This window comes from Corvus hawaiiensis, chromosome 1, assembly GCF_020740725.1.
Source record: "Corvus hawaiiensis isolate bCorHaw1 chromosome 1, bCorHaw1.pri.cur, whole genome shotgun sequence".
NCBI lineage: Eukaryota > Metazoa > Chordata > Aves > Passeriformes > Corvidae > Corvus > Corvus hawaiiensis.
The window spans coordinates 96,888,398-96,910,422 of NC_063213.1; the positions used below are offsets into that span (position 1 = coordinate 96,888,398).

The 22,025-nt window shown below is 60.1% G+C and overlaps 4 protein-coding genes across 8 annotated transcripts in view; all 4 read right to left on the bottom strand.

The window, feature by feature from the left end:
- Positions 1 to 3,255, bottom strand: part of ARHGAP23 (Rho GTPase activating protein 23) — a 36,227-nt gene extending 32,972 nt beyond the window's left edge. Inside the window, exon 1 of one of the 2 annotated variants that reach the window (XM_048318419.1) lies at positions 3,190 to 3,255. In XM_048318419.1, the coding sequence (XP_048174376.1) occupies positions 3,190 to 3,198 (9 nt within the window). In that variant the 5' untranslated portion in view covers positions 3,199 to 3,255. Of the gene's footprint in view, positions 1 to 1,614; positions 1,855 to 3,189 lie in introns of those variants that run through there. The other variant, XM_048318411.1, reaches the window with a different exon arrangement.
- Positions 3,256 to 7,969: 4,714 nt separating this feature from the next.
- On the bottom strand, positions 7,970 to 13,706 carry LOC125334795. The gene is made up of 3 exons (XM_048321971.1): positions 12,704 to 13,706; positions 11,887 to 12,503; positions 7,970 to 7,993 (listed from the first exon to the last, which is right to left on the bottom strand). The coding sequence occupies exons 1-3, from the start codon at positions 13,704 to 13,706 to the stop codon at positions 7,970 to 7,972; spliced, it is 1,644 nt and encodes a 547-aa protein (XP_048177928.1).
- Positions 13,707 to 14,266: 560 nt separating this feature from the next.
- LOC125333104 (MAGE-like protein 2) lies at positions 14,267 to 15,473 on the bottom strand. 4 transcript variants are annotated; one of them, XM_048318758.1, is made up of 3 exons: positions 15,104 to 15,473; positions 14,675 to 14,858; positions 14,267 to 14,630 (listed from the first exon to the last, which is right to left on the bottom strand). In XM_048318758.1, exons 1-3 carry the CDS (start codon positions 15,471 to 15,473, stop codon positions 14,279 to 14,281), a joined length of 906 nt encoding a protein of 301 aa, XP_048174715.1. In that variant the 3' UTR covers positions 14,267 to 14,278. The 4 variants fall into 4 exon arrangements, with proteins under 4 accessions (XP_048174715.1, XP_048174705.1, XP_048174725.1 ...); XM_048318748.1 differs by having other exon boundaries at positions 14,675 to 14,865; positions 15,093 to 15,473; XM_048318768.1 differs by having other exon boundaries at positions 14,675 to 14,763; positions 14,800 to 15,442.
- A 1,171-nt stretch (positions 15,474 to 16,644) lies between these two features.
- The window catches only part of SOCS7 (suppressor of cytokine signaling 7), a 27,716-nt gene continuing 22,335 nt past the window's right edge, over positions 16,645 to 22,025 (bottom strand). Inside the window, 3 exon segments of the mRNA XM_048318520.1 lie at positions 16,645 to 16,882; positions 18,214 to 18,356; positions 19,600 to 19,735. Of these exon segments, the coding sequence (XP_048174477.1) occupies positions 18,236 to 18,356; positions 19,600 to 19,735 (257 nt within the window). The 3' untranslated portion in view covers positions 16,645 to 16,882; positions 18,214 to 18,235.

The window sequence follows — 22,025 nt, forward strand, 5'->3', positions numbered from 1 at the left end:
CAGTGGGATGAGTGATGGGGGTTTCCTCCCTGTAGGGCAGAGCTGGACACCCACACCCCAACTCTGGCACCCCCAGGATGTCCAGTCCCTCTGTCCCCAGGCCCTGCACGGGACACCTCCAGGCGGGATGTGCCAGCGGCTGCCCTCTGCCTGCCCGGCCACGCAGGACCGGCCATCCCGGCTGGCTCCCACTGGCCTCTCTCCAGAGGGACAGTCCAGGAAATGTCCCGTCCAGCTGCGTTTGGCACCGAGGGCCAACCTGACCAACGTCCAGCCCTTCCCACAGGACAGGAAGAGCAGAGACCTCCTCCGGCTGTGCCACCCGCTCCCATCCCCCCCACACCCCCAGCGCCGCTCCTGGGGGTCCCTCTTGGTGTCCCCCACGAGGGGACACACGGCCACATCCCGCCTGTGACCCCCCGGCAGCCCCGCGGGCCAGGCAGGACCCCGGCGCAGAAAAGCCACCGGCAGCAGGACCCAGCCACGGATCCCAGGACTCTGAGTCCCCTCGTGGTGTCCCCAGTGCCACCCGCGGAGGTGACACCACCCGAGCCGGCCCGGTGGCCCTTCACTCCGCGAAGACAGGGATCGACCCTGAGGTCAGGGACAAGGACCCGCGGAGGGCTCAGCCCCATCCTGGGGTGCACGGCTGGGGGGGCTGCTCCAGGAGAGCCCCCATCCCCCTCCCCGCCCCCGGGCAGTGTCCCCACGGGTGTCCCCAAGGCGCGGGTGCCACCGTGGCCCAGACGCTCCCAAAGAATTCCCATTCTTTGTCTCCCCCAGCCCCACCCCAGCCCCACACCCCGCCCCTGTTGTCCCCACGCGCAGGGTGGGACAGCGGCACACACCTGGCAGGGCGTCCCCGAGCGCCACCGCCGCTCCCCCACGCCCCATTCCGTGCCCATCCACCCGAAATCATCCCCAAAATCACCTCCCTGCCTCCCTCCCGCTGCCCGGGCAGCCGCCCCCGCTCGCTGCCCACCCCCGCAGGGTTTAGCAGGGCGGATCCATCGCTCCCAATCCCCCATCCCAAATCCCGGCAGCTGCAGGAGCGGATCTGGGGGAGCAGCAGCCCCCCGCCCGGGCTGCCGCTCCCTGCGGAGCCGCTTCCGCGCCGCAGACAAAGGGAGCCAGAGGAGAATCCTGCCTGGAAGATGGGTTTTAACCTAATCCCGGGAATTAAGATGAAGAAAAGCAAAAGCGGGGCGCCACGGGGCGGGGGGGTGGGCAGCGGACGCGGGGCCGGGCAGGGCGGCAGCAGCGCTGCCCGAGGCCGGGGAGTGACCACGCGCTGCCCACGGGGGTGGCGTGGGTGCCCCTCTGGGGCGGGGTCTGCACGGGTGCCCCCTCCCCAGGGCCCTCCCGGCTCCAGGCAGGCGCTTCCCAGCCGGCAGCTCCCGTTCCCAGCCGGCAGCAGCAGCACGAAGCCATTTTGAGCCGGCGGCGAGACGAAAGGGTTACGGCCCCAACCCCTCCTTCCCTGCCCGCCAGCGGGGCCGTCGGGATAAACAACAGCGAGGCCAGGGGGCATCGGGGCCGGGAGCGGCCGGGAATCCCGGGAGCGAGGCAGCGCAAAGCCGGGCAGCGCGGCGGGGGGGGCCGCCGAGGACTTACGTGCTCATCCCACATCAGGGAGGGGCCGCGATGCTGCCGGGATTTGGGGTGCCCTGGAGAGCCCTGGCGCTGCGCAGCATCCCCGGCTGCCGTGGGCTGTGGATGCCGCTCCCGGCAGGAGGGAGGGCGGCCGGACAGCGCTGCAGGAGCCTCCTGGCCGTGCCCGGTGCCGGCGGGCACATGCCAACCTGCTGCCGCTCACGGCCTAAAATTACCACGGCCCCTTCCAAAGGCGTCGCCGCCAATCAGGGCGGCTGGGAAGGCGTGCGGGCGGCTCGGGAGCTCCTCTGCATTGCAGCTGGATGTGGGAAGAGGGGATTTATTCCAGCGGGGAAAACGCAGCCGGCAGCGGGGGGCCGGGCGCCCGTAGCCCCCGAGGGATGCTGCACCCCGCGATGCCGCCGCGGCTTTGCCGGTGGGGCGGGGGACACCCCGGGGGTCCGGGGTGCGTGTGGAAGGGGGTGGGGATGGCGGGCGGTGGAATCCCCACGCTGTGACACCCCCGGTGCTCCCCCCGCTCCGCTTTTCCCGGCCGCGGCTCGGGGGAAGGGGGGTTGGATTTTGCAGCACGCGGCCCCCAACGTGCGGCCAGAGCTCGCTGCGTGCTGGGGACGTGTCGCGCCCGTAGCGGTGGCTCCGAGCGGGTCTCCAAGCGCTGCCCCAGCCCCTTCCAGCCCCGCGGAGGGTCGGGGGGTGCGGGGCACCCGCGAGGCATCGAATCCTGCGCTGGGGTCTTGAGGGATGGAGGAGGAAGGGGGAAACACGAGGCAGAGCCCTGGGGGCTGCGGGGAGGGAGCTGAACCCCAAATTCGGGGGGGAGGGTGGGAGGGAGGGCGGTGACCGCCACCTCAGGGACCCTCCTGTCCACGCAGAGCCACGGCACGGGGGGGTCCGAGACACCCCCAGCCCCGGGTGGGCGGTGAGGAGGGACAGCACAGCCCGGCCGGAGCAGGACGGGGTCTGGAGGCGTTGGCCGGTGAATGATGGGATGGGGAGCCAGAGGAAAGAACCCCCCCCCGAGGTTTTCCCACACCTCGCGGCGGCTCCAGCCCCTTCCCCGAGCAGAAACCCCCCCCCCCAAATCGCGGGCGAGACCCAGCCCGGGCTGTGACAGGGAGCTGTGACAGAGCAGGGACCGGGTCCCCCGGCACAGCTGGGCTGGGTGAGGCTCACGGGTGGCGCTGGGGGGCTCGGGGCGGTGATCTGGGGGCAGCCGGTGGGGGATGCCGAGGGTCCCGGGTGGGCGATGCTGCGGTGGGGCTCCGGTGATGCCGGGGCAGCAGGTGGGCGGCGGGGAGAGGGCGGGGGGCCCCGGAGAAGCTGGGTAGGGACGCGGCAAGGCAGAAAGCAGCAGGTGGGGAGCGCAGGGGCGGCAGGTGGGGAACCCCCCGGCAGCAGGTGGGGTCCCCGGGGGTGTCGGAGCCCCGAAACGGCACCGCGCCCGTGGGTGCTGGACCCGTCCCGTCCCCGCCGCGGCGGCACCGGTCACGGTCCCGCTCCCTATCCCGGTCCCGCTCCCTATCCCGGTCCCGCTCCTTATCCCAGTCCCGCTCCTTATCCCGGTCCCGCTCCTACCTGCTCCATGGGGCCGCTCAGCGGGCGCGCGCGGCGGTCCGGCCGCGGGCCATGGGCCGGTCCCGGTGCCGGTGTCGGTGCCGGTGGCGGAGCCGGCGCGCCCCGGTGCGGCCCCGCTGCCGCCGCCTCTCGCCGCCGCCGCCGCCCACGCCCGGCGCCGCCCGGCGCATCCCGGGAGCGGCGTCATGTGAGCGGCGACGGGAGGGGGCCCCCGGCCCCACCCGGACCCCGCCACCGCCCTCCCCTCCGCCCGGCCCCCCCGGGACCCCGCCAGCCCCATCCCTCTGCTTCCCTCCTCCTCCTCCTCCTCCTCCTCCATCCCTCCCGCCATCCTCGCCCTGCATCCTCACCCTGCATCCTCACCCTGCATCCTCACCCTGCATCCTCACCCTGCATCCCGCCTCCCACCTGCGCCTCGCACCCGGCTCCGCTCCAAATCCTCCTTCCATCCATGCATCGGTCCTTCCATCCCTCCATCCCTCCGTCCATCCCTCCTTCCATCCATCCATCCATCCCTCCATCCATCCATCCATCCATCCATCCATCCATCCCTCCCTCCCTCCTTCCATCCCTCCATCCATCCCTGCATCCCTCCCTCCATCCATCCCTCCATCCCTCCATCCCTCCCTCCATCCCTCCATCCATCCCTCCATCCATCCATCCATCCATCCATCCATCCATCCATCCATCCCTCCACCCATCCATCCATCCATCCATCCATCCCTCCATCCATCCCTCCATCCATCCATCCCTCCATCCACCCATCCCTCCATCCATCCCTCCATCCATCCATCCATCCATCCCTCCATCCATCCCTCCATCCATCCCTCCATCCATCCATCCATCCATCCATCCATCCATCCCTCCACCCATCCATCCATCCATCCATCCATCCATCCCTCCATCCATCCCTCCATCCATCCATCCCTCCATCCACCCATCCCTCCATCCATCCCTCCATCCATCCATCCATCCATCCCTCCATCCATCCCTCCATCCCTCCATCCATCCCTCCATCCACCCATCCCTCCATCCATCCCTCCATCCACCCATCCCTCCATCCACCCATCCCTCCATCCCTCCATCCACCCATCCACCCATCCCTCCATCCATCCATCCCTCCATCCATCCCTCCATCCATCCATCCATCCCTCCATCCACCCATCCCTCCATCCATCCATCCATCCATCCCTCCATCCATCCCTCCATCCCTCCATCCATCCCTCCATCCACCCATCCCTCCATCCATCCCTCCATCCACCCATCCCTCCATCCACCCATCCCTCCATCCATCCATCCATCCCTCCATCCACCCATCCCTCCATCCATCCATCCATCCATCCATCCCTCCATCCCTCCATCCCTCACCCCCTTCCCCTCTCCCACATTTCTGGGGATCCGTGGAGCTCCCAGGGGTGCCGCTGGCAGTGCCCAGGGCTGCGGTGGCACCGTGGCTCTTCAGGGGGTGGGTGGCCCCGGCTGTCCCCCCTGCAGGCAGCGGGCTGCTGACCCTGGCCTGGGCACGGCCTTTCCCAGGGCGGCAGCCAAGCCCTCCAGGCTGGGTAAATGTTAGCTCGGAGCGGCGCCGGTGCCAGGCCCAGCGTGGCCCGGTGACCCCTGGGGCGCTGCCAGCGCCTGGCGTGACCCGGCCGGGGACACCGGGCACCGCGCCCGCCCTCGGATCCCCGAGCACGGCCCCACACCCGGCCTCTGCTGCATTGGCGTGGCCCTGGGCTGTGCCTCAGTTTCCCTTGGACTAATCCTGGGCTGTGCCTCAGTTTCCCTCGGATGTCCGCATCCCGTGCCTCAGTTTCCCTTGCTCCCACATTTCCCGCAGCGCATTGGGATGAGCACGGGCGAGGAGGGGCAGTACCCCCACCCCACATCCCCCACAGCACCCGGCCCCAAACTGGGGGGGGGCTCGGACACCCCATCCCCACCTCTGGGTCAGTCCCAGCCCTGTGGCTGGGGCATTAGGGATGGGATTTAGGGATTTAGGGATGGGATCCACGGGATGGGGAGTGGGACAGATTTGGGGTCCCCGGGATGGAGAGAGGGGCATTTTGGGGTTGCCGGGATGGGGAGTGGGGTGGATTTGGAGTCCCCGGGATGGGGCAGATTTGGGGTTGCCGGGATGGGAAATGGGGAAGATTCAGGATCCCCGGTGTCCCCAGATTTGGAGTCCCCAGGATGGGGCGGATTCGGGATCGCCGGGCTGGGGAGTGGGGCATTTTGGGTTTCCCGGGATGGGGCAGATTTGGGGTCCCCGGGATGGGAAATGGGGAAGATTCGGGATCCCCGGCCTGGGAAATGGGGCAGATTTGGGGTTCCTGGGATGGGGCAGATTTGGGGTTCCTGGGATGGGAAATGGGGCAGATTTGGGGTCCCCGGGCTGGGAAATGGGGCAGATTTGGGGTCCCCAGGCTGGGGAGTGGGGCATTTTGGGTTTCCTGGGCTGGGAAATGGGGCAGATTTGGGGTCCCCGGGCTGGGAAATGGGGCAGATTTGGGGTCCCCGGGATGGGGCAGATCTGGGGTCCCCGGACTGGGGAGTGGGGCATTTTGGGTTTCCTGGGCTGGGAAATGGGGCAGATTTGGGGTCCCTGGGATGGGGCAGATTTGGGTTCCCCGGGACGGGGAGCAGCGCCCTGACCCTAACGGGATTTCCGGCACAGGGTGGGCACCCCCAGGAGCCCCCCCGGTGTCCCCCCGTTTCAGTGACCCCGTGGGGGCCGGGGGCGCGTTCGGGGGTCCCGGGGGCCGCAGCGGCCCCGGCGGGATTGGGGTCGGGGGGAGGCGGAGCGGGAAGAAAGCGCCTTTTGTCCGGGGGCCGCGGGAAACGCGCCGCTTTCTGATGCTAATGAGATGCTAATGAGATGCTAATGAGACGTTAAAAATAAACTCCTGCGCAGCTCCAGCCACGTTGGGGCTTTTCCAGGCCCGCTCGGAGGCGGCCGGACAAAAGCGGCATTTTTTGGGGGGGGGGAGCCGTGGGGGCAGCGAGGGGGTGCCCTGGACCCCCCCACGGGTCCCCCTCGTGTCGTGGGCGCATTCCCGGGGTGCTGCGTTCAGCACCACCCCAAAGCCTCTCCGGGGCTGCGGGGACCCCAAATCCGCTTCGATCCCCATCCCGGGGACCCCAAATCCTCCCTATTTCCCATCTCGGGGACCCCAAATCCGCTTCGATCCCCATCCCGGGGACCCCAAATCCTCCCTATTTCCCATCTCGGGGACCCCAAATCCACCCCAAGGCCGGGGACCCCAAATCTGCTTCGATCCCCAACCCGGCGGATCTCAAATCCACCCCCAAGGCCGGGGACCCCAAATCTGCTTCGATCCCCAACCCGGCGGATCTCAAATCCACCCCAAGGCCGGGGACCCCAAATCTGCTTCGATCCCCAACCCGGCGGATCTCAAATCTACCCCCAAGGCCGGGGACCCCAAATCCGCCCTATTTCCCATCCCAGGGACTCCAAATCCGCCTCGTTCCCCATCCCTGTGACCCCAAATCGGCCCTATTCTCCATCCCCGGGACCCCAAATCCGCCCTATTTCCCATCTCAGGGACCCCAAATCTGCCCTATTTCCCATCCCGGGGACCCCAAATCCGCTTAGATCCCCATCCCGGAGACCCCAAATCCTCCCTATTTCCCATCCCAGGGACTCCAAATCCGCCTTGTTCCCCATCCCGGTGACCCCAAATCGGTCCTATTCTCCATCCCAGGGACCCCAAATCTGCCCTATTTCCCATCTCGGCAACCCCAAATCCGCCCCATCCCGGAGACCCCAAATCCTCCCTGTTTCCCATCCCGGGGACCCCAAATCCGCCCCGATCCCCATCCCAGGGAACCCCAAATCTGCTTCGATCCCCATCCCGGAGACCCCAAATCCTCCCTATTTCCCATCCCGGGGACCCCAAATCCTCCCTGTTTCCCATCCCGGGGACCCCAAATCCGCCCTATTTCCCATCTCGGAGACCCCAAATCCGCCCCTCATCCCGGGGGACCCCCAAATCCGTTTTGATCCCCATCCCGGAGACCCCAAATCCTCCCTATTTCCCATCCCGGGGACCCCAAATCCTCCCTGTTTCCCATCCCGGGGACCCCAAATCCGCCCCATCACGGGGACCCCAAATCCGCTTCGATCCTCATCCCGGAGACCCCAAATCCGCCCCATTCCCCATCCCAGGGACCCCAAATCCGCCCCTCATCCCGGGGACCCCAAATCCGCCCCGTTCCTCATCCCAGGGACCCCAAATCCTCCCTATTTCCCATCCCGGGGACCCCAAATCCGCCCCGTTCCTCATCCCAGGGACCCCGAATCCTCCCTATTCCTCATCCCGGAGATCCCAAATCCGCCCCGTTCCCCATCCCGGGGACCCCAAATCCTCCCTATTCCCATCCCGGGGGACCCCAAATCCGCCCTATTTCCCATCCCGGCGACCCCAAATCCGCCCTATTTCCTCATCCCGGAGACCCCAAATCCGCTTCGATCCCCATCCCGGGGACCCCAAATCCGCCGCGTTCCCCATCCCGGCGGTGCCGGTGGGTCAGGGGCCGCCGGCAGCCAATGGACCCCAAAAAAAAAACCCCAAGAGGAAGCCCCAGACGCCGCCGCCCGTGCCCGTCCGGCCCTGGCACAGGCGGCTTTGTCCCCTGGCCCCAAGGGCGGGGACCCCAAACCCTCCCGGCGATGCAGGAGGAGGAGGAGGGGGATGAGGGGGATGAGGAGGGGGATGAGGGGGATGAAGGCTCCCCAAACCCACCCCTCCCCCAGCCCCCTTCAGTCGCCGCCGCCGCCTTTGATCTGCCGCGGTCGGGGGCGTTCAAAGCGCCCGGGGAGGATTTGGGGGGGAGGGAAAATTTGGGGGTGGGGGGGGAGGGGGTCCAAGCGCGGCTCCCGAGGGTGGGGAAGGGGCTGGGGAGGGGCACGGGGGGGGATTTGGGAGGTAAAGGGGGGATCTGGGCATCTCCAGCCTTGGGGGTCTCACCCCACCCCACAGGAGCGCTGGAACTGGGAGCAGCCCGGGGGCTTTGGGGGTACTGGGAGCTCCCCCAGGTGGGTTTTGGGGTGCCAGGAGCACCCTAGGGGGGCATTGGGAGCTCCCCCAGGTGGGTTTTGGGGTGGCAGGAACACCCCAGGGGGGCACCCAGAGCTCCCGGATGGGTTTTGGGGTGCCAGGAGCAGCCCGGGAAGGGCACCCAGAGCTCCCGGATGGGTTTTGGGGTGCCAGGAATACCCCGGGAAGGGCACCCAGAGCTCCCGGATGGGTTTTGGGGTGCCAGGAATACCCCGGGAAGGGCACCCAGAGCTCCCGGATGGGTTTTGGGGTGCCAGGAGCTCCCTAGGGGGGCATTGGGAGCTCCCGGATGGGTTTTGGGGTGCCAGGAGCAGCCAGGGGGGCATTGGGAGCTCCCGGATGGGTTTTGGGGTGCCAGGAACACTCCGGGAAGGGCACCCCGAGCCCCCGGATGGGTTTTGGGGTGCCAGGAGCAGCCCGGGAAGGGCACCCCGAGCCCCCGGATGGGTTTTGGGGTGCCAGGAACACCCCGGGAAGGGCACCCAGAGCTCCCGGATGGGTTTTGGGGTGCCAGGAACACCCCAGGGGGCACCCAGAGCTCCCCCAATGCGGCTCTGGGCACTGGGAGCACCTGGGGTGGGCACCAAGAGCTGCCCTCGAAAATATTTTGGGGCACTGGGAGGTCCCTGCTGGAGTTTGGGGACACCGGGAACACCCCAGGAAGGGCACCCCGAGCTCCCGGATGGGTTTTGGGGTGCCAGGAGGAGCCAGGGGGGCAGTGGGAGCTCCCGGATGGGTTTTGGGGTGCCAGGAGCACCCTAGGAAGGGCATTGGGAGCTCCCGGATGGGTTTTGGGGTGCCAGGAGCACCCCCGGAAGGGCACCCCGAGCTCCCGGATGGGTTTTGGGGTGCCAGGAACAGCCCAGGGGGGCATTGGGAGCTCCCGGATGGGTTTTGGGGTGCCAGGAGCAGCCAGGGGGGCATTGGGAGCTCCCGGATGGGTTTTGGGGTGCCAGGAACACCCCAGGGGAGCACCCAGAGCTCCCGGATGGGTTTTGGGGTGCCAGGAGCACCCCGGGAAGGGCACCCCGAGCTCCCCGCTGGATTTTGGCCACCAGGATGCCCCAAAAAAGGAGCCAAAAGGGGCCAAAAAGGACCCGGAGGGGGGTCAGGGATTCCAAGCGCACCACAAATTCCAACCATTTCCAATCCTTTTATTTCAAACCCTTCCCTCTTCCCTTCCCACCCCGCCCACCCCAAAAAAACCCCAAAACCCGGCGCTAGAAAGGAGTTTTACAAACACCGCGGCAGCTCCGCCTCGCTGAGCCCGTAGGAAAAAAAAAAAAAAACCCAAAATCTCCCCCCAAAAAAATAAAATCTGCCCCAAAAGGCCCCAAAATGCAGGAATCGCACGGCAGCAGATGCTAAAACCCCGCAGGGAGAGGCCAAGCATGCCTAGAAATACAATATTTACACAGCAGCCGCAGCGCGGCCCCAAAAATAACCAAACGCACCCAGAAAGTGCCTTTGGGGCTCCTATCAAAAAGCATTCTTCTTCATTAATTCTTCTTAATTAATTCTTTGTCATTAAGTGGGAAAGATTGGCCTGCAAAGTCCGTTTGGGCTTTTTTAAAATTTTATTTTTATTTTTATTTTTTTAATTTTTATTTTTATTTTTTAAAATTTTTATTTTTATTTTTACTTTTTAATTTTTATTTTTATTTTTTATTTTTATTTTTCATTTTTATTTTTATTTCTATTTTTTTATTTTCATTTTTTTATTTTATTTTTAATTTTAATTTAATTTTTATTTTAATTTTAATTTTTATTTTTATTTTTTTATTTCATTTTTATTTTTATTTTTTTATTTCTATTTTTATTTTTAATTTTTATTTTTATTTTTTATTTTTATTTTTTTATTTCTATTTTTATTTTTAATTTTTATTTTTATTTTTTATTTTTATTTCTATTTCTATTTCTATTTTTTATTTTTATTTTTTTTAATTTTCATTTTATTTCATTTTTTAAATTTTCTTTTCCTTGGCATTTTTCTTTTTTAAACCATCTAGTCACCTTTGCTCTCATAGTTTACGAAAATAAATTATACAGCCACTATTTGAATAAATTAAGCACGCACCAAAAAAAAAAGAAAAACCCAAAAATTGAAATTAAGAATTGAAATTCAAAATGGAAATGAAAAGCTGAAATTAAAAACGGAAATTAAAAATGGAAATTAAAAAAATAAAAATTAAAGAAAATTAAACATTTTAAAAATTTAAAATTAAAAATAAAAAAATAAAAATAAAAAATAACAATTAAAATAAAAATGAAAAATGAAAAATAAAAATTAAAATAAAATAAAAAATAAAAAATAAAAAAATAAAAAATAAAAATAAAAATAATTTTTAAAATACAAATTAAAAATTAAAATGAAAATTTTAAAAATCAAAAAATTAATTAAAATAAAAAATAAAAAAATTAAAATGAAAAATTAAAAATTAAAAATTCAAATTTTAATAAAAAATAAATTAAAAAAGGAGGGGGGGGAAAGAAGAGCAAATGAAGCAAAAGCTGCATTTTTGGGGGTTTGTCTGAAATTCCAAAGGGTGTTTCCCAAAATCCCGGGAGCTGCCGAAATCTGCTCGTTCCTCCTCCAAAGGCGAGGCTGGATCCGGGGAAATTCCCGGCGTTTTGGGGCGAAGGCCTGGACTGGGAGCACTGGGAGCACCCCGGGGTGGCACTGGGAGGTGGATTTTTTGGGGCACTGGGAGCACTGGGAAACCCCAGGATGGGGTTTTAGGGTACTGGGAGCTCCCCAGGGTGGTACTGGGAGCACTGGGAGCACCCCAGGGTGGATTTCGGGGCACTGGGAGCACCTCAGGGTGGGATTTTTGGGCACTGGGAGCACTGGGAATGCCCCAAAGCGGCACTGGGAGCTCCCCAGGGTGGTACTGGGAGCACTGGGAGCACCCCAGGGTGGATTTCGGGGCACTGGGAGCACCTCAGGGTGGGATTTTTGGGCACCGGGAGCACTGGGAATGCCCCAAAGCGGCACTGGGAGCTCCCCAGGGTGGTACTGGGAGCACCGGGAATGCCCCAAGGCGGCACTGGGAGCACTGGGAGCACTCGGAATGTCCCAAAGCGGCACTGGGAGCTCCCCAAGGCGGCACTGGGAGCTCCCCAGGGCGGCACTGGGAGCACTGGGAGCACTCGGAATGTCTCAAAGCGGCACTGGGAGCACTGGGAGCACTGGGAATGCCCCAAGGCGGCACTGGGAATGCCCCAGGGTGGCACTGGGAGCACTGGGAATGTCCCAAAGCGGCACTGGGAGCTCCCCAAGGCGGCACTGGGAGCTCCCCAGGGCGGCACTGGGAGCACTGAGAGCACTGGGAATGTCCCAAAGCGGCACTGGGAGCTCCCCAGGGCGGCACTGGGAGCACTGGGAGCACTGGGAATGTCCCAAAGCGGCACTGGGAGCTCCCCAGGGCGGCACTGGGAGCACTGGGAGCACTGGGAATGCCCCAAGGCGGCACTGGGAGCTCCCCAGGGCGGCACTGGGAGCACTGGGAGCACTCGGAATGCCCCAAGGCGGCACTGGGAGCTCCCCAGGGCGGCACTGGGAGCACTGGGAGCACTGGGAATGCCCCAAGGCGGCACTGGGAATGCCCCAGGGTGGCACTGGGAATGCCCCAGGGTGGCACTGGGAGCACTGGGAATGTCCCAAAGCGGCACTGGGAGCTCCCCAAGGCGGCACTGGGAGCTCCCCAGGGCGGCACTGGGAGCACTGGGAGCACTGGGAATGTCCCAAAGCGGCACTGGGAGCTCCCCAGGGCGGCACTGGGAGCACTGGGAGCACTGGGAATGCCCCAAGGCGGCACTGGGAGCTCCCCAGGGCGGCACTGGGAGCACTGGGAGCACTCGGAATGCCCCAAGGCGGCACTGGGAGCTCCCCAGGGCGGCACTGGGAGCACTGGGAGCACTGGGAATGCCCCAAGGCGGCACTGGGAGCTCCCCAGGGCGGCACTGGGAGCACTGGGAGCACTGGTTGTGCTTTGCAGCCGGAGGCACAGTCGGAGGCAGCGCTGCCGGGATCCCCCCGCGATCCCAAGGGATCTTTGGGAGGGGGGGTCCCACCCAGCCCGTGGCACTGGGAGCACTGGGAGCACTGGGAGAAATCCCACAATCCCCAAAGCCACCGCAGGAATCGCCCCGGTCCCAAAAGCCAAAGGAGCTCAAGCACACGGAAAAATCCCTCAGTTCCTAAAATCCAGGGGGATTTGGGAAGGTGTCCCAGTCCAGGAAAAGGATTCCCGATCCAGGACAGGGATTCCCAAACCAGGACAAGGATTCCCAAACCAGGACAGGGATTCCCGATGCAGGACAGGGATTCCCGATCCAGGACAGGGATTCCCAAACCAGGACAGGGATTCCCGATCCAGGACAGGGATTCCCGATCCAGAACAGGAAATCCCAAACCAGGACAGGGATTCCCAAACCAGGACAGGGATTCCCGATCCAGGACAGGGATTCCCGATCCAGGACAAGGATTCCCGATCCAGGACAGGGATTCCCAAACCAGGACAGGGATTCCCGATGCAGGACAGGGATTCCCGATCCAGGACAGGGATTCCCGATCCAGAACAGGAAATCCCAAACCAGGACAGGGATTCCCAAACCAGGACAGGGATTCCCGATCCAGGACAAGGATTCCCAAACCAGGACAGGGATTCCCAAACCAGGACAGGGATTCCCGATCCAGGACAAGGATTCCCAAACCAGGACAGGGATTCCCGATCCAGGACAGGGATTCCCGATCCAGGACAAGGATTCCCGATCCAGAACAGGAAATCCCAAACCAGGACAGGGATTCCCAAACCAGGACAGGGATTCCCGATCCAGGACAAGGATTCCCAAACCAGGACAGGGATTCCCGATCCAGGACAGGGATTCCCGATCCAGGACAAGGATTCCCGATCCAGGACAGGGATTCCCGATGCAGGACAGGGATTCCCGATCCAGAACAGGAAATCCCAAACCAGGACAGGGATTCCCGATGCAGGACAGGGATTCCCGATCCAGGACAAGGATTCCCGATCCAGGACAAGGATTCCCAAACCAGGACAGGGATTCCCAAACCAGGACAGGGATTCCCGATCCAGGACAAGGATTCCCAAACCAGGACAGGGATTCCCGATCCAGGACAGGGATTCCCAAACCAGGACAGGGATTCCCGATGCAGGACAGGGATTCCCGATCCAGGACAAGGATTCCCGATCCAGGACAGGAAATCCCAAACCAGGACAGAGATTCCCGATCCAGGACAGGGATTCCCGATCCAGGACAAGGATTCCCGATCCAGGACAGGAAATCCCAAACCAGGACAGGGATTCCCGATGCAGGACAGGGATTCCCGATCCAGGACAAGGATTCCCGATCCAGGACAGGGATTCCCGATCCAGGAGATGTCCCTGGAGCCCCTGTCCCTGTTCCTCCTCTCATTCCAGCCGCGGATTAAAACCCCGGGATCATTCCCAGCCCTCCCCAGATCAAATCCCTGCCTCCCTCCCACCCCGAGGTGCGGGAGCAGCTTTTTCCCGATGGATTTCGGGAGCGGGCCGCTCGTTCCGCTTCATTTTGGGATCTCATCCAGCTCCATCAGCCCCGGAGCGAGGCCGATCCATGGATCTGCTCCAGCTCCTGGCTCCGAGCAGGGAGAGGAGGAGCAGAGCCCTGGGAATGCTGAGGAGCCTCCACGGATCCATGGGAAAGCCCCGTTCCCGATCCCACAGCCCCGTTCCCGATCCCACAGCCCCGTTCCCGATCCCACAGCCCCATTCCCGATCCCACAGCCTCATTCCCGATCCCACAGCCCCGTTCCCGATCCCACAGCCCCGTTCCCGATCCCACAGCCCCGTTCCCGATCCCACACCCTCATTCCCGATCCCACAGCCCCGTTCCCGATCCCACAGCCCCGTTCCCGATCCCATACCCTCATTCCCGATCCCACACCCCCATTCCCGATCCCACAGCCCCGTTCCCGATCCCACAGCCCCGTTCCCGATCCCATACCCTCATTCCCGATCCCACACCCCCATTCCCGATCCCACAGCCTCCTCCTCCATGATCTCAGATCCAAATCCTCCCCCTCCGGCCGGAATTTGGGAAAAGCTGCCCCCAAGGTTCGAGGAACAGCGGGAGCTCCGTGGGATTGTTGGGATAAATCCTGCAAGGACGGGAAGGTGGGATTCAAGTGTTGTCCCTAAAATCCGGCTGCTGTCCCTAAAATCCACCCTCACCGGCAGCTCCTGGGACACTGGGAGCTCCTGGGACACTGGGATAAGGTGGGACACTGGGATGGGACACTGGGATGAGACACTGGGAGTTCCTGGGACACAGGGATGGGACATGGAGCACTCCTGGGACGGGACACTGGGATGGGACACTGGGATGGGACACTGGGATGGGACACTGGGATGGGACACTGGGAGTTCCTGGGACACTGGGATGGGACATGGAGAGCTCCTGGGACATTGGGATAAGGTGGGACACTGGGATGAGACATTGGAATGGGAAACTGGAAGCTCCTGGGACGGGACACTGGGATGGGACACTGGGAGTTCCTGGGACACTGGGATGGGACATGGAGAGCTCCTGGGACGGGACACTGGGAGTTCCTGGGACACTGGGATGGGACCCAGGAAGTTCCTGGGACACTGGGATAAGGTGGGACACAGGGATGGGACACTGGGAGTCCCTGGGACACCGGGATGGGATATGGAGCGCTCCTGGGACACTGGGATGAGGTGGGACACTGGGATGGGACATGGAGAGCTCCTGGGACACTGGGATGGGACACTGGGAGTCCCTGGGACACTGGGATGGGACACTGGGAGTTCCTGGGACACAGGGATGGGACACTGGGAACGGAGCTGCAGGAATTCTCCCCAGCCCCATCCCGGAGCAGGATCCGGCATTTCGTCCCCCCAAAAGCAGCCCAGCTCCCATTCCCGGTGCTCCCCCAGCTCTGCCGCTCCCCATTCCCAAAGCTCTCCATGCCGGAGCGGGGCAGGAAGGACTGGGAACGCCGCCCCCACCAGAATCCCTGGATTCTCCCAGGAGAGGCTCACAGCTTCCCAGCTTCCTGCATCCCATTATCCATCCCTCATCCACACCTTCTTCCTGTTCCCTTTTTCCAGGCTCTCGGGGGGTTTTTTTGGGAAGAAGCTGGCCCAGGCCTGGCTCTCGGGAAGGTTTTCCCTCCCACATTCCCAATGAGGTATTTCCATGGATTTTGAAGCTCAGTTTCACCCGGAAACATGGAAATTTTTTTTAAGGATTGTGGTTTTATCCCTCCAAATCCCAGCTGGAGGCGACAGGGAGGGCGGGATTTGTAGCACCTTTCATGGAAAAGCAGCTCAGTCAGAGGAGTTTTTCCATTAAAATCCACGGGAATTCCAGGACTGGGATCATCCCCCAAGGTCCTGGCAGCTCCCAGGGGATCCCCAGATCCAGCAGGATGGAGCAATTCCTTGGATTCAGAGCACTGGGATGCAGCTCCTTGAAACAGGAGGGAAGAGGCTTCTCCGGAATTCCCAGCTGGAAGCTCCACCACGGAATTCCTGCTCAGGGGATGGAGCAGCAGAGCGGGATCCGAAGGGGGCGAGGGGGGGAATTTGTGCCCAAAAAAACCGGGAAAGAGCCACAACTCTCCCGGGATTTGCTGTTCCCGATGTCTCAGGGAGGGGAGGAGCTGCTCCAGGAGAATCCTCGGTGCTCCAAAGGAAACCACACGATTCCCAGCCTCTGGAATGAGCCAGGGAGAGGCTGGAAGCGCCCATCCCACCGGGATTCCTGCAGGAAGCTCCTTTGATCCGGGGACAGCTCCAGTAATTCCAGCAGCAGCTTTCCCACCTTCCCAGGGATCCAGGGGAATCCTCCCAGTGTTTGCTCCGGGAATGTTCCCTTTGGATCCACCCCATCCCGCGCTCTTCCTTCCTTCCTTCCTTCCAGCTTTTCCCAGGACGTTCCTGCCAAGCTCAGCTGCTCCATCCTGGGTGGGGTTGGATCGTTTTTCCCAAATCCTGGGAAGTGGGGGAGCTGCGGAGCTGCTCAGAGCTCCACACTTTATTCCCGGGGGTCATTCCCAAGGGTCATTCCCGGGGCTCATTCCCGGGGCTCATTCCATCCCCCTGGCTCCATCTGCAGCTCTCCAGTGCGGATCAAAGCCTTGCCACGACGCCTCGGAGCAGACGGATCTTCCCAGAGAATTCCCCCCTTTTCCTCCCTCTCTCCCCACACCTTGGAATTCCCAAGGCGGGCTCGGAAAATCCAGCGGGATCCGTTTTAAACTCGTGCTGAAAAGCCGAAAAAACTCAAAATCCAGAGACATCCAAACGAAAAACTTCCAGGAAAACTCGGGAATGGCGCCGTGACGTTCTTTGTTCCGCGGGGATCCCGCGGGGCTGGGCTCGGGTTTCCCCCCCTGGGATTCCTTTTCCCAGGAGCCGGGGCTCCAGATCCTGCTCTGCTGGGCTTCCCGGGAATGCTGGGCCCTCTCCTCCGGAGAAAAGAGCAGGAGCAGCAGCAGCAGCAGCAGGAATTCTGCCTCCTCCTCCTCCTCCTCCTCCTCCCCACCACGGCCGGGCTCGGGCGGCAGGAGGGCAACAACCAAATTCCTGCCGGGAAAAAACATCAGGAATTTGGGATCAGGTGGGATCGGGAGGGATTGGGGCTTGGAGGAGACAGGGAATGGGAATGGGGTAGGCGCCTTCCCAAGGAAAGGCTATGGAAGGCTATGGAATCCTGTTCCCCTTTCCCAAGGAAAGTTTGGGAATGGTGAAAGGCCAGGAAACCTTGTTCCCTTTCCCGAAGAAAAGCTGGGAATGATAAAAGGCCACGGAATGAGCGGCCACGACTCCTCCAGGGGGAGGAGGAGAACAGAGGGATGGCGGTCTGATCCTGGGCTGAAGGAGCAGCATTCCCAGACCATTCCCTGGGCATTCCCAGACCATTCCCAGACCACTCCAGACCATTCCCATGTCATTCCCAGGGTATCCCAGACCATTCCCATGCCATTCCTGACCATTCCCATGCCATCCCCAGACCATTCTGGCCATTCCCAAACCATTCCAGACTACTCCAGACCATTCCCATGTCATTCCCAGGGTATCCCAGACCATTCCCAGACCACTCCAGACCATTCCTGTGGCATTCCCAGACCTTTCCAGACCATTCCCATGTCATTCCTGTGGCATCCCAGACCATCCCCAGAGCACTCCTGTGTCATTCCCATCCCAAACCACTCCAGACCATTCCCAGACCATTTCCAAGCCATTCCCAACCATCCCCAGACCATTCCCGTGTCATCCCCAGACCATTCCCAGACCATCCCAAACCACTCCAGACCATTCCCAGACCATCCCAAACCACTCCAGACCATTCCCGTGCCATTCCCGTGTCATTCCCAGACCATTCCCAGACCACTCCAGACCATTCCCGACCATTCCCAGACCATCCCAAACCACTCCAGACCATCCCCAGACCATTCCCAGACCATTCCCAACCATTCCCAGACCACTCTAGACCATCCCAAACCACTCCAGACCATCCCCAGACCATTCCTGTGTCATTCCCAGACCATTCCCAGACCATTCCCAAACCACTCCAGACCATCCCCAGACCATTCCCCGATCATCCCAAACCACTCCAGACCATTCCCGTGTCATTCCCAGACCATCCCAGACCATCCCAAGCCACTCCAGACCATCCTCAGACCATCCCAAACCACTCCAGACCATCCCCAGACCATCCCAACCACTCCAGACCATTCCCAGACCATTCCTGTGTCATTCCCAGACCATCCCAGACCATTCCAAGCCACTCCAGACCATTCCCAGACCATTTCCAGACCATCCCAAACCACTCCAGACCATTTCTGTGCCATTCCCGTGCCATTCCCGTGCCATTCCCGTGCCATTCCCAGACCATTCCCGTGCCATTCCCGTACCATCAGCGCCGCGGCAGCTCCGCTACGTGGAGGATTCCGGCTCCTGCTTCTGTCGGGAGATGAGCTGGGCCTCCTTGAGGGACAGGTAAACCTCCTCCTGCGGGTCGTAGTAGTAGAACTTGCGGATGTAGGAGATCAGGGGCCTGGAAAAACACCGGGAAGAGCCGGATCCCTGAGCCACAGCACCTCCAACATTCCCAAAATACAGCCGGAGCCTCTTCCCAGCCCTCCCCGGAGCGCAGCCGGAGCCTCTCCCAGGCAGAGCCTCTTCCCAGCCCGCCCAGCACCTCCACGGGAGCAGGAGCTGCTTCCCAAAGCTTCGGCACGGCAGGGAACGCCTCATTCCCGAGCTGCTCAGCATTCCCACGGCATCCCTAAACCCCGCAGGACACCCTCCTCCAAATCCGCCTTCCTCCAAACTCCCTCCTCCAAATCCTCCTCCAAAACCCCATTCCCAAAAAAACCCCACCCTCAAAAATCCCTCCTCCAAATTCCACCCCCAAACTCCGTCCTCCAAATCCTCCTGGAAAACCCCATTCCCAAAAAAACCCATCCTCAAAAATCCCTCCTCCAAATTCCACCTCCAAACTCCCTCCTCCAAGTCCTCCTGGAAAACCCCATTCCCAAAAAAAAAATCCCATCCTCAAAAATCCCTCCTCCAAATTCCACCCCCAAACTCCCTTCTCCAAATCCTCCTCCAAAACCCCATTCCCAAAGAAACCCCACCCTCAAAAATCCCTCCTCCAAATTCCACCTCCAAACTCCCTCCTCCAAATCCTCCTCCAAAATCCCATTCCCAAAGAAACCCCACCCTCAAAAATCCCTCCTCCAAATTCCACCCCCAAACTCCCTCCTCCAAATCCTCCTCCAAAATCCCATTCCCAAAGAAACCCCACCCTCAAAAATCCCTCCTCCAAATTCCACCCCCAAACTCCCTCCTCCAAATCCTCCTCCAAAATCCCATTCCCAAAGAAACCCCACCCTCAAAAATCCCTCCTCCAAATTCCACCCCCAAACTCCCTTTTCCAAATCCTACTGGAAAACCCCATTCCAAAAAATCCCATCCTCAAAAATCCCTCCTCCAAATCCGCCTTCCTCCAAATTCCACCTCCAAACTCCGTCCTCCAAATCCTCCTGGAAAACCCCATTCCCAAAAACCCATCCTCAAAAATCCCCCCTCCAAATTCCACCTCCAAACTCCCTCCTCTAAATCCTTCCTCAAAACCCCCTCTCCAAAACCCCATTCCCAAACAAACCCTCCTCCAAGGCTGGAAAAGTCAGTTATTCCCTCCGGGAATCCTCGCCGTGCTCCCAGATCCCCTTTCCCACTGCTCAGGAGGGAGGGAATGCCCGGGATTCCCCCCTGGGATCCATCCCGGGACTCACTTGGGCAGCGGGAGCTCGGGAATGTGATCGATCCGGACCAGCTGCCGGATCCGGAAGCGGCAAAGGTGCTGCAGGGATTTGACGTTGCTGAACCTGGAGACGGGATACAGGAGCTGGACGGGAGTCGGAGGGAGACCTTGTTTTGGGGGAAAAAAAGGAGATTTTGGAGATGAGGATCGCGCTGGAAAAAAAAGAAGGGGATGTTGGAGGGAAGGGTTGTGCTGGGAAGGAAGCGCTGCTGATTCCCAAGGGAAAGGCTGGCGCTGGGAATGAGGAGCTCTCGGCGAGGCTGGGATCCATCGGGATTAGGGAATCATGGAATGGTTTGGGATTAGGGAATCATGGAAGTGGTTTGGGATTAGGGAATCATGGAAGTGGTTTGGGAGCTCAGCCAGTCCCACCCCGCACTTCCCACTATCCCAGGGTGCTCCAAGCCCTGTCCAACCCGGCCTTGGAAAATTCCAGGGATGAGGCAGCCACAGCTTCTCTGGGAATTCCATCCCAGCCTTCACAGGGAGGAATTCCATCCCCAAAATCCCATCTATCCCTGCCCCATTCCCAGTTTAAACCCATTCCACCTTTTCCTGTCACTGTCTGCCCGTACCAAAATTCCCTCCCACACCAAAATTCCCTCTCCCATCTTTTGAGGAACCTCGGGAGCTTCCCAGGATTCCCCCAGCTCTGGAATCAGCGGGAATCCAGCAGAGCCCCTTTTGCCTGCAAATCCCTCCCTCGGGAGGCACCGGCAGCTCCGAACCCAGACGGGAATTCTGAGGAGGGGGTTTTGGGGTGGGGGTTTTGGAGTGGGGGTTTTGGGGTGGGATTTGAGAGGGGGTTTGGAAGTGGGATTTGGAGGATGGGGTTTGGGGGAGGGGGTTTTGGGGTGGGATTTGAGGAGGGGGTTTGAAGGAGGGGATTTTGGAGGAGGAGGTTTGGAAGTGGGATTTGAGGAGGGGGTTTTGTGGAGGGGGTTTTGGGGTGGGATTTGAGGAAGGGGATTTGAAGGAGGGGATTTTGGAGGAGGAATTTTGGAGGAGGGGGGTTTGGAGGAGGGGGTTTGGAGGAGGGGGGTTTGGAAGTGGGATTTGAGGAGGGGGTTTTGAGGTGGGATTTTGGAGGAGGGGGATTTTGGAGGAGGGATTTTGGAGGAGCGGGTTTGGGGGTGGGATTTGAGGAGGGGGTTTTGAGGTGGGATTTGAGGAGGGGATTTGAAGGAGGAGGTTTTGAGGAGGGGGTTTGGAGGAGGAGGTTTTTGATGTGGGGGTTTTGAGGAGGATTTTGGAGGAGGGATTTTGGAGGAGGGGGTTTGGAAGTGGGATTTGAGGAGGGGGTTTTTGAGGAGGGGGTTTTGAGGTGGGGGTTTTGAGGGGGATTTTGAAGGAGGGGATTTTGGAGGAGGGGTTTTTGAGGAGGGGGGTTTGGGGGATGGGTTTTTGAGGTGGGGGTTTTGAGGAGGATTTTGGAGGAGGGGGTTTGGGGGTGGGATTTGAGGAAGGGGATTTGAGGAAGGGGATTTTGAGGGTAGGATTTGAGGAGGGGGTTTGGGGGTGGATTTTGAGGAGGGGGTTCAGGGGATGGGTTTTTGAGGAGGATTTTTTAGGAGGGGGTTTGGGAGTGGGATTTGAGGAGGGGGGTTTGGGGGATGGGTTTTTGAGGTGGGGGTTTTGAGGAGGATTTTGGAGGAGGGGGTTTGGGGGTGGGATTTGAGGAAGGGCATTTGAGGAAGGGGATTTGAGGAGGGGGTTTGGGGGTGGGATTTGAGGAGGGGGTTGGGGTGGATTTTGAGGAGGGGGTTCAGGGGATGGGTTTTTGAGGAGAGTTTTTGAGGAGGGGGGTTGGGAATGTGATTTGAGGAGGGGGTTTGGAGGAGGGGGTTTTGAGGTGGGGGTTTTGGAGGAGGGCGATTTTGGAGGAGGGGGTTTGGGGGTGAGATTTGAGGAAGGGGATTTGAGGAAGGGGGTTTTTGAGGAGGGGGTTTGGAAGTGGGATTTGGAGGATGGGGTTTGGGGGATGGGGTTTTGAGGTGGGATTTGAGGAGGGGGTTTGGGGGATGGGTTTTTGAGGTGGGGTTTTTTGAGGTGGGGTTTTTGAGGAGGGGGTTTGGAAGTGGGATTTGAGGAGGGGGTTTTGTGGAAGGGGTTTTGGGGTGGGATTTGAGGAAGGGGATTTGAAGGAGGGGATTTTGGAGGAGGGGGGTTTGGAGGAGGGGGGTTTGGAAGTGGGATTTGAGGAGGGGGTTTTGAGGTGGGATTTGAGGAGGGGATTTGAAGGAGGAGATTTTGAGGAGGGGGTTTGGAGGAGGATTTTGGAGGAGGGATTTTGGAGGAGGGGGTTTGGGGGTGGGTTTTGAGGAGGGGGTTTTGAGGTGGGGTTTTTGAGGAGGGGGTTTGGAAGTGGGATTTGAGGAGGGGGTTTTGGGGTGGGAT